The sequence below is a fragment of the Lycorma delicatula genome, chromosome 6 (genome assembly GCF_047948215.1).
Source record: "Lycorma delicatula isolate Av1 chromosome 6, ASM4794821v1, whole genome shotgun sequence".
NCBI classification, from domain to species: Eukaryota; Metazoa; Arthropoda; class Insecta; order Hemiptera; family Fulgoridae; genus Lycorma; species Lycorma delicatula.
Window position 1 is genome coordinate 49,299,317 of NC_134460.1, and position 12,545 is coordinate 49,311,861.

At 33.0% G+C, this 12,545-nt stretch overlaps 1 protein-coding gene across 2 annotated transcripts in view; it reads right to left on the reverse strand.

Annotated features, from left to right (window-relative positions):
* The window catches only part of Mp (collagen XV/XVIII-type protein multiplexin), a 1,718,393-nt gene that overhangs the window by 71,477 nt on the left and 1,634,371 nt on the right, over positions 1-12,545 (reverse strand). For both annotated transcript variants that reach the window (XM_075369827.1, XM_075369826.1), the window contains one exon: positions 11,257-11,385. In XM_075369827.1, coding sequence (XP_075225942.1) covers positions 11,257-11,385 — 129 coding nt within the window. The remainder of the gene's footprint in view (positions 1-11,256; positions 11,386-12,545) is intronic.

A 12,545-nucleotide genomic window follows, 5' to 3' on the forward strand; every position in this document is an offset into this window, starting at 1 on the left:
GACTCTATACACAACACCCAAGGATCCTTATTTCCTGGCTCTCTAGCACAGATGACTACTGCAAATAGTTCCAGCAGGAACTATTTCTGCAACAACTTTTCAAATTGTTCTTGCCTAAATTTGAAAACAATTTTAAATATGCAATAAATTCTGAGAGCAAGCTAAGTCAATGTTCACTTTGTATTGGAAGTTAGAAATTGTTTAAATTGCTACTTCAGCAATATCTAATGAATCTTTGTTTTTAAAAGAATACTTTATATACGGTATAATATGCTCTATTTGTATTATATAATTGTTATCTACAATTGATCTATATGGATTTGCTGGTGCACTCTTATGAGATACCTGTACTCAAAGGCAGTCAGATATATGAACAAGTGATTTATTACTATCTTTTAGGGGGTGCACAATTATAGGCAGAGCCAGTTATCATTTTACTTGGCAGCCACAGGCTCTTCACCTGCTATTCATATGTCACTGAAAGCTGTACAATAAGATTTAGTTTTGTTCATCCCACCAGTTTTCCCTTTATCCCTGTTTTATGTTTTTGTAATTCATTTTCATTTCTGTTTTGTTCTACATTTTGTTTTAGTATAGTTTATTGTTGTGTGTTGAACTCACTTTACATACTCTTGGGTAGGTAGATCAGTTCCTTCAGGTATTGTCAAGTCAGTCTTGTTCAAGACTTGATGAGATGTGTTTTGTTTATTTTTATGAGTTCTTTAGGTAGGAGTATACTGATGCGAATGTAATGTGGCATTTGCATCGGTGACATCCTGACTGAGGCAAGATCACGGCTGACAGATGGCTTTTACCAAGGTTTTGAAAATGACCTCTGGTAAAGCGTATCAGGGCTAGGAATGGAGGGGTGGCATATGGCGGGTGTTTTCCCCTAAGGGGTCAGGATGTGTAAAATCCAATATGTATTTATTGTATCCATTCAGTGGTGCTTCATCATTAGCAAACAATTTTTGTTGAGGGCAAACATGGCGCAGGATTACTTCTGGTTTTTGGACTCAACCTACCATCCACTTTGGTGCAGTCACAGAACTTCAGTATATTCATACTGTGAGAGAAAATCTGATCAGTAAACAACCATAGGGACTTGAACTAGCTTGAAACCATATACCACATGTTATGGACCTGGACGGAGCACAAGGTTCCATCCATGGAGCCTTCCATGGATTATTACACTTACTGTCAGTGTAATTGTAAAACAGTGACCAAATTTAGGTTGAGACATGAGGCAATTCAGGTAAACCAGAGTTCACTATTGGTTTGAGCCTCTGATGTAGATTAATGTCCAACCTTGTGCATAAGGGCCACCACTATTTCCATGAGTCCAAACCTTAATTGGCTAAGTGAATGAATGTTTCTCCATTTCGCTGAGAGGGGGAGGCTAACAGTCACAAATTCTGATCAGAAGTTGTGGTCAGCTATTGCACACAGACCAATGCTCTCTGAATTCAGCTCCCTGTACAGGACAGGTTTTTGTTTTAAGCAGCTTACTTTGGTCTGAAATTTATGCAAATTTGAATTCCTTGAAAGCTGCCTGCCTAGATTACTATTTCTATTATTCTGAGTTGGCTAATACTCACTCTTCTTCCTTGTACGAGGGATATCTCTAAAGTAAAGACCAATGGGAAATTTCTCTCTTTAAGGTTGGCGAACCTGTGTCATTCATGGCCACGCTAATAATGTACGCAAAATAGGAAAACGCATTAACAGGCAAATCGATATTACCGCCGACTGTGAAATACGTGGAGTCATACGTTTTTAAACCATCAAAACGTTAAGCCTGTTTAAATTCATAGGCTTAGGTTGGCATAAGCATAGATTGCTGTCTACGGTGGCAATGTAATGATTGAAAGAAACGGTCGAAAATGATGTGAAAGGTTTAGAAATAATAGAATTAATGTTCATGATGAAGAACGTTCGGGAAAAAGTCCTCGATAATCACCGAGGACTTGTTGAAACGCGTCGATGATGAAATCAGAAAGATCGTCGCTCAACAATTTCCGAACTGGCCTTTCTTTTTCCTGATGTTTCAAAAGCTATAATCGGTTGCATTGTTCATGACCATTTAGGCTTCAGAAAGGTTTGTGCACGTTGACTACCGCACGTCTTAACGGAACGTCACAAAAAATCCGAATTTTGCTTTGGAATCTTTGATGTGCTACACAGAAAAAGGTTATGAGTTCCTTAATTCAATTGTTACCGGCGATGAAACATAGATTTCGTATTACACACCAGACAGAAAACGTCGGTCAGGTGAATGGTATCATCTTCAATTACCAACCAGACCGACAAAGGTCAAGCCACAGCCATTTGGACGCAAACCAATGGCCACAGTCTTCTGGGATCTATTTGGCATACTGCTGATTAATTTCATGCCGCGTGGAATGACTATAAATTCAGAAGCCTACTGTGAAACTCTATGAAAGTTACAACGAGGCTTTCAAAATCGGCGACGTGGGGGCGGCTGACCGACGGCGTTGTCCTGCTGCACGATAATGCACGTCCACATGTTGCGAGTCCGACACGTGATTTACTGAGAACATTTGGATGGGAAATTTACGATCACCCACCATATAGTCCGGACTTAGCTCCTTCTGATTACCATTTGTTTGGGAAATTGAACAAATTTTTGAGCGGTAAGCAATTCGCGGGTGACGATGAACTTAAAAATGCTGTTAATCAGTGGCTAAATGGACTGGCGGCAGAAGAATACGAAGAGGATATATTGAAGTTGGTGTATCGCTGCGATAAATGTCTTAATTCATGTGGCGATTATATAGAGAACTAGTATAAGGTTGCAATTTAAGAAAAATAAAAAATATTTATAAAGATTTCAGAGTAATTTTTTTTTACAATGAAACTGTCTTTACTTTAGAGATAACGTCTCGTATATATCAGTTTCAGTATGTACATGCTTTGAAAGTATGTTCATAACACAATTTCAAATTGAATTCTGAGAATGAGATTTATTGACTATTTGCCAAAGGGGTTGAAATAAGTAATGGCCTATGCAAAGTCTTCAATAAATTTGCGATCTGCGCAAAATAGTGTAAAAATGTTGACTATACTGTCATCCAAAATCCATATTTATCTAAGTGAACTTAGAAAAGACCTGTGAGGCATAAAATATATAAGTTTTATCTCATAAAAAAAAATCAATTTTAATTAGGTTTATAATTTTGTGTGAGCTAGAGTGTCAACAATAAATTTCTATGTAACTAACAACTCTGTACTTTAATATTTTCTTTATGACTGACTTACCTGGTTTCCAAATCTCTTTGGTACATAAAAAAAAAATAAAACAATTTTATTATATTTCTTTGCAATAAATCCAATTTAACAAACTATTATAAACCTTGTTTTTTAAAATAATAATTTTTTAATTATGTTACGTAAAGTTTTAGGGTACATAAAGTGTACAATTTTAGAGTAAATTCTTGATTTATTCAATGAAACATAATTATATTTGCATTTACTGGATGTTGTTAAATATTGTAGACATATTATCTCTCAGCTTATTTGTGTGTATTTAAGTTTGTATGGAAATCAAATGTTAAAATTCTGTTCCAACATACAAAATCATATCTGTTCCATGTAAAAAAGAAAATTTGGAAGACCAAAATAATAATATGAGAATGTAATTTTCAAATAAAGGATTTAGGATAAAATTTTACAATTTGCATTAAAAATATAGCAGGAGAGGTCCAATTTAAAGAATTGATTGTATGAAAAGAATAAAAAAAAATCTGTTAGAAAACTCAAAAACAAAATACCAAGGAAAGGTTGGACAGAAGAAGGATTTAAAGTCTGGATAATCTGAAACAAGAAGCCAATTATAGAAGGAAAAAAGAAGAAGAGCCAAGAATAGACCTTTTTAGAGAAGATAAATTAGCTGACAACTTTTCTATACTAAATCTAGTAAACAAAAGTGATTGTTAATTTAATGATGATAAAAATAATTGATTAAGATTAAATTTACTATATGATTTATAATTTCATTTCTGTAATCATTTGAAGAAAATAAGTGGTAAATAAAATATCTCTTACTTCTTTAAAAAAAGAAAACTAATTCCTCTGCGTTTGTTATTTTGATTATGATTTCATTGTTCACAGCAGCAGAATAATTAATGTACTTAATTTGTTAATAAAAGTAATTGTTTTGAGTTATAAAGTAAAATAATATATTTTTTTAAAGTAATTATGCATTAAAACTCTAAGTAATTTTAACTTAATAAAAGTAACAAAAACTAAGCTATGCTAAATGATTATTGGAATAAAATAACTAATTGCATATTTAAAAATTGTTTACCTAAAACAACTTCATGTGAATTTTAATCTGTTAAACAACCATCAGTAATTAAGAATAGTGACTTAAAACATAATGATTATAATAAATGGACATAAATATATATATATATATATATATATATATATATATTATATATTTTATATATAATATATATATAAAATATATATATAATATATATTGTGAAATAATGTTTTGTTTTGTAAAATAATATAAACAAACAGAATTATTTACTAGAAAACTCAATCTCTGAATTTTCTTTAATAATTCATAAAATTTTATATATAAAATATATATATATATATATATATATATATATATATATATATTATATATTTTATATATATATATTTTTATATATATTCTTTTATATATTTATATTTTATATATATATTTTATATATAAAATATATATATAATATATATTTTATATATATATATATATATATATATATATATATATATATATATTTTATATATAAAATTTTATGAATTATTAAAGAAAATTCAGAGATTGAGTTTTCTAGTAAATAATTCTGTTTGTTTATATTATTTTACAAAACAAGTGTTTCTCAAAATTTATGAGATAAAAGTTCTAGGGATTTAAAAAAACATTGGGTGATTTTGTTTTCTAAATTTTGATGTATTAATTTTTTATTTAATTAAATAAGAAAGATTTATTTTTATTCCTTAAAATAAAGATAAGATGTTGGAAATTTCTAAGCAGATTCTTCTTTAAATTTATCAGAATAATAAAAATTAATGTTTTTAGTTTTACTATACTACTCATTGATCTTCTTTCATGCAAATTTTTAAGGTGGAGGCTATTGTTTGGGCATCTGAATTTTCGTAGTAATTTAATATATGATATGCCAACTGAGTCAACTTATGGTTCCAAGTAAAGTTAATGTACTTAACTTTTTCTTCTTTGTCTTTAATAAGAAATGTTCTATATTATTTATTCTTTAAGCACTTCTAAATTTATTTTTCTTCCTTATTATTTACTTAAAGGTTAGGTTAGAGCTACAGGCCAAGGAGGACCCTGGCCTCTCACACTATACATTCCTTCAAAAATTGTGACTTTCAGCAACCCTCCATCTCCTAACTCCCACTTCCATTCTTTGCATCCATTCTTTGCATTGTTCATCTATCTCCATCATGGTCTTCATCTTTTTCTTTTTCCATCCAGTTTTTCAGCAAATACTTTTCTAACTACTCTATCCTCTGGAATTTTTTTGGCTATATCCAACCCATCTCATTCCCCCTTGCTTCACTTCTGTGAAAATATCAGGTACTCCAAACAGCCACTCTAATTCTACATTAGTTCTCAATTCCATTCATTTACTGGGCTGTATATTTTCTTAAAACGTCTTTCTCTCTCTCTCACCGCCACAAGTAAGACTCATAATTGTAACTGTTAACATTTCTGATAAGACTATGGGTCTCATCACAGATTTTTAATTTTTTTGTTTCTATTGATTGTTTTAGTTATCAAAACGCTTTAGAGAGCATAGTATATCTACTTCTACCTACAACCATTTTCTTTATGTCCACTTTGATCTTGTTCTGCTCAGACAAAATTAGACCAAAGTATTTAAATTTATTTATTCATTAAAACAACATCTAACTTACAATTAAACCTTGATCTCTTCTTATTACTTCCCTTCTCTACAATAGCATGTATTTGTCTTCTCTGTTGAGAGTATATTCAATTTTTTTTGCTGTTGTTTTCATAGAGTTAAAATCTGTTCTAAGATTCTTTGATTTCTAGGTAACAAAAGTGCTTTCGTATCTAAATTTCAACATTAAAAAAAATGTTTTTTCTTTAATTACTTAATAATTCAAATGCTGTTTATTTGTTTTCTTATGTTTAGTTATCATTTCAAAATGTTGGTGATATTCATGGAGAGTTCTCTGCTAGATTTATAGTTATCATTGAAAACAATGTAATCAGTCATCAGAATGTTATCATAACAGAAGGAACATTAAAGTCTGCTTCTCTTGAGGAAATATGGTAAACAAAGTGAGACAAGACTTGAACCTTTGTCTACTGAATGATGGGTCATACACATTCATGTCCTCATCATCTGGTACACCGTCAAACATCGACCTCTTATTATGGTCATCGAATTTACTCCCCATCTTAATTGGTATTTTTTTTCTTCTTTTTCCTGTTTAGCCTCCAGTAACTATCATTTAGATAATACTTCAGAGCATGAATGAGGATGATACGTATGAGTGTGAATGAAGTGTTTCTTGTACATTCTCAGTTCGACCATACCTGAGATGTGTGGTTAATTGAAACCCAACCACCAAAGAACACCGGTATCCACGATCTAGTATTCAAGTCCGTGTAAAAATAGCTGGCTTTACTAGGACTTGAACGCTGGAACTCTCGACTTCCAAATCAGCTGATTTGGGAAGACGCGTTCACCACTAGACCAACCCGGTGGGTTCATCTTAATTGGTCTGCTTGTGACAACCTTCACGGCAGTGACCACAGGCCAATTATTATTGCTTTTTGTGTTGACCACAACGTGAACAAAAGGCCATGGAGATGGATTGTTGTAAAGGCAGATTGGATTGGTTACCATAAAGCCTTCCCATCACAGTATGACGATGGTGCAGACGCCCTTGACGAACTTACCTCTTTTACGTCTCTGATACTTGAGAATGCTAATAGATATATCCCACAAACATCGGGAAACCCAAGACATGTTTCCATTCCTTGGTGGAACTGATGATTGCCAAAACGCTATTAACAATCGATGACAGGCACTGCGCAAATTTAACCACAACCCTACAAATGAACATTTAGATTTGTACCATAAGGCTAGATCCGTACAATCTGCGGATCACCAAAACAATCCATTCTCAAACTCATTCATGAACGAGAACTCCTTACATCACCTTCTGCAGTGGCAAGTAACTTGCCAGATTGTTTCTGTTCGGTATCCCTCATCTCATCATACAGTAATGAATTTCAGAGGTACAAATTACAGATGGAAGTACTATTGTTAAACATTGGTGATTCAGTCAGTGAATTAAACAATCCATTTTCATTCAAAGAGTTGTCACGTGCTCTTAAAAATTCATGTGACACCTCCCATGGACCTGACAACATTCATCTCAGTGTGCTCTCACATCCCAACCCCTTAGGGGGAAGACATCCACCTTGTGACTTTATCGGTCACTACACCACCCCCTCCGTCACAAGCCCTGAAGGGTTTTACCGGCGGTCGTCTTTAGATCCTCTAACTGGTAACATCTCACAGTCAACAGCCAGACCTCGGTCGGGATGCCACCGATGTAAATTTCTCGGCAGACATTTACATCAGTAAAATACATATCAAATTTCGGCTTCACGTAGGCCTCAAACGGACATTCACGGAAGCGCGAACCTCGCGCCTAGTCCAGATTTGACAGCACCGTTCGTGACTGAGAATGCCTCAGAAAACTAACGACTTTAAAGTTAAATCAGTGCTATACTCATACTAATCAAAATTATCTGTTATAGAAATTCAGACCTAAATAAGTCGACCAATTTAAGTCAACTAACAAGAGGAACGCAACCTCATTCCGATCCGCGCAGGAGCTAGGGACAAACCCCACACCCTCACCCGGTCCCATCATGTTATCTCGCGTGGTATTACCAAGTCACGATCAGGACCACCACCAGCGGAGGGAAGCCACGCCCCTGTTTGCACGGGTTAACATATCCCGGCAGCGTGGCTACCCGCACCAGCGGGAACCCCAAATAGAATCATAAACAATACTAATATAACCGTGGCACGATGCCAGTGCGCCTATCTCCAACCAATCCAATGCCTAAGCCGGAACCCTAGCCACCCGGGATCCTACCACGATCGAGTACCTCTATTAAACTCCCTCAGTGTGGTCTCACACCTTTCTAATTGGCGCTACAACACCTAATATGTATTTAAAATAGTCTATTCTCCTCACAAGTTTTCCCTCCAGTATGGTCAGAAGCCGTTGTCGTACTAGTACTTATACCTGGTAAAGAGTAAAGACAAAGCGAGCCCTTCAAGCTACCACCTTTCCTCCTTGACAAGCGTCTTATGCAAAGTAATGGAGAGAATGGTGAACTGCAGGCTTACATAGTACTTGGAGAGACATGGCCTTTATTCTGCAAAACAGAGTGGTTACTGACACAAGACCGATCCTCCATTGACCATTTAGTGTCATTGGAAAGAGCTACTCAAAACGCTTTCCTACTATGCCAGTGTCTCGTCGCTATCTTCTTTGATATCAAAAAAGTGTTCGACACGGCCTGGCGAAAGACCGTCAAAGAATGGGGAGTCAAGGGCAATATGCTTGCTTTAATTAGTGGTTTCTTAAATGACCAAACTTTCCGTGTTCGTGCTGGAGATTCTCTATCGGGTAGACGTCAACTGGACCTTATAAATGTTGACAGCCCTTCTATTTTTACAAAGAATCTATGCTCATATCCTTCTTGGAGAATCAACTACATAAATTTTAAATTTTATGTTTGACCTTACGATATAAAATAAAGAATCAACACCACCTGCTGTCTTCCAGCAAATGTTTCACTACATTCTCTCCAAGATAAACCCAGACGCAGTAGTATATACTGATGGATCGAAACAGAACGATACCATTGGTTGCGCATTTGCTGTCAATGATAGAACTTATATGTTTGGAATACCAGGTATTATGAGTGTTTACTGCTAAACTATATGCTATAAATAAGGCTCAAAATATCATTAACCCTAGTACCCAAATATCCTTATTTGCAGTGACTTGTGTAGTGCTCTCCAAGCCTTAGAAAATTTTTATTCCAGACATCCTATCATCATCGAAATCTACAACACAATCGCTAAATTGAACCATCGCAACACACTAGTGAGTTTCTGTTGGATTCCTAGCCATGTGGGAATTCCAGGTAATGAACGTACAGATTCCGCTACTAAAGACGCATGCAATCAACCTCCCTTCATCACTCGAATTACAACAATAATGTATAAAACAGTCTCTCCGAGCAAAGTGGCAAAGTGACTGGGCGGCTACTGTTGATAACAAATGCTGGCACATTAAATATTCTGAGTTGCCATGGGACTCCTCATGCAGAAAAATTCGTCGTGAGGAAGTAGTCCTGTGTCGATTGCGATTGGGACATACAAGAGCCATACATGAGTACCTCATGTCAGCAGGATATGCAGCACTATGCATACGATGCGATTGCCACTTGACTGTACACCACATACTTGTGGATTGCATATGCTAATCAGCCTTGCGTCGTAAATTTATATTGCCCAGAAATATGTTTCAAATTTTGGGTATTGATAATGAAGCTTTATACAGGATGTTTCTATTTTTGCGTCGTGTTGGTCTTATATCTAAAAATTTGATATTGTTGCGCATAGTTTTTGTCTTGGAAAAGTTTTTAATGTGTATATTTTTGGTTTAATTTGTATGTTTTTGTGTTGGTTTTTTATTCTGTTATTCGAGAAAGGGCCTTTACAATCCTCTCGGATTTTGTTAAATTCTATGTTTATATAAATTTTATACTGTTTTGGTTTTTAGTTTTATGTTTCTTTTAAATAATTTTATCATATTTTTAAGATTCAGACTGTGAGTAGTAAATTTTTAGTGATATTAGTTTTTAAATTATATTTCAGTTTTTATGTTGGTTATAGTTTTTATGTTAGTTCGTAGTTCCTCTGTTATTTGAGAAGGAGCCCTTTACACCCCTGTCAGATTTTGTAAAATTCTATTAATTTTTATATTTATATTTTTTATAATATTTATGCTTATTTAATTCTATGTGCTGTGATATTAATTTTAAATATATTTTAAGAAAAGCATTACCTGTGATATTAGTTGTAAGTATTTTTTATTTAATTTTTTTACACTGTCTAGTTTTTATTATTTTTATAAAACCTTTTATTCCGGGCGATGATAACGCGAAAGTGTTTTCGGTCTCCAAAAAAAAAAAATCAGATATATTATTAAAATGTCTTGATTTAAAAAGACAAGTTATGAATTTTAATAAATAATTTCAGACTATTTTTGGTAATGGAAATCAAAGTGTAAAGAGGATGTCAGAATATAGTTGAAATTCTAAGAGATGATGGCTGTACTCTCTGAAGTTCAAAAACATAACCATGATTCAAAGAGAAAGAAGTTGTGTAAATAGGAAGTTATTAAATTAATTATATTTATTAACTGGTGCGAGTTTATTTATACAATTGATTAGCACTTTCAATAGATAGCAACCATTTTCACAGCATTTCAAAGTCGATACATTCATCATCTTTTTAAAAGTAACTATTTTCTGAAAGACAATGCTTTACAAAGAATTACTTGTTTTAATTATTTCAACATGTTTTTAAGTCATAGCTGCTAATTAAATTATGATGTTATTTATTATATTAGTCATCCAAACAACTATTATTCAACATATTTCTACACTATGTTTTGTTAAATTTTTACCACCTTATTTTAATTAATATTTATTAATTTTATATTAAATATAATATAGACATACTTATTGAAAAAAAATTCAAAAGAAATCATCTTTTTATTTATATATAATGGTTTTGGAAAATGCTCCTTCATCAGGTAATGCATAATTTAATTTATAAATAAAATGAAGTAACCTATAAAAAAATACTCTCTGTAATATCATAATACACTAGTTTATTAAATGCGAATTTTTCACTGGTGAAGGAGCATGCTTTAATAGTATCACAATATTATAGAATTTATTTTGTTCAAAAATGTGTTGAAAGAAACATTTCTTCATGTGCCTTGAAGATTGATTTATTTAAATGTAATATTGGCATTACTACATTAAAATTGAATTAAAATATTAATCTTTATTATTTTAAACTGTATAAATTTTAATTTAAAAAGTAAATAAATAAATACATAAGAAATAATTTATCTTACCTCATCATCACCAGAACCACTGAACTCTCCTGAGTAACTATTACGTTCTCCTCCTGAGAAAGGAGGTCCTGGGGGTCCTGGAGGACCAGGTGGTCCAGGAGGTCCTCTGATAGCTTCACCAGGTGGTCCCTGTGAATTTTATGAAAATTAGTACTTTTAAATGGATTAAAGTATTACTAATTTAAAACTATAAATTCATTATGAGTATTTCAGTCTTTCATTTGTAAGCATCTAGATTCCAGCTATGGTTATCCTGGCATTTTTCATATGCTACAAAAATTCACATCATCTAAACAGAAAATGTAATAACTATAGTTGGGCCTTATTCTGTTTTATCAATACAAAAAAAAAAATATTTTTATTAGAAACTCAAATCACATTAGCATATAATACTATTTGTAGTATTTTAGCCGATAAAGTAAAATTTTCTAGGCTCACTTCAATTGTACTGGGTCATTCAATAATACCTTATTAAATTTAAGAAGTGTTACTAGATGTTTCAATCTATACTTTATGATGTGCATGGGCTGACTGAAAATAAATAAAATTCATATCTCTTTCTTCTGTATGATTTTTATTTATTGATTTCTGTTATTGAGTATTTTGTTTACGCATATGTAATGAGATGAAGAATGTTAAACACAAGTTGAGAATTGAACTTGGGAGCCTTAGAGTCTAAATTAATTGCTTGATTGATTGATGCGATATCAAGATTGTTTGTGTGAAGTATTATGGTTGGACTGAAACAGTGCCTTATGGTGATAATAACTTTTATGTTATGTTTAAATGGATTCAAGTAATACAGATGAAGAAACTACATTTTATTTACTTTCTATTTGTTACTACTTTCAAACATCTGTTTTTATGAAAGATTGTATTCTAAGTGCATGTTTTCTCAATGGTTTTGTAATTATTTAATATTAAAAATGATGATTTATGTCATTTGTCTTACTTCTTTAATAATTTTCTTTGAAATTAATTTTATTTTATTATTTTCCCTGTACAAGAGAACACTTTCCCTTGTACAGGGTAAGGCAGGTCCTGGCTTTCCTATAGGAGGTCCCTCCTTACCTATGCGTCTTTGCGTCTTAGATTACGCTAAGAACAAGAACTTTGGTAAATGGAGACTCCTTGACCTTGAGTAGCTAAGTCCTTGAATCAAGTAAACGCTCAAAGATTTAACTTGATTCAAATTACAGCCTTCAGTTTATGGCATAGCAGGGCATATCGGGAAACAGTTTAGGCCTTCTGTAATCTTCTAGAAGGCTCTAATGATTCGATAATCCTTA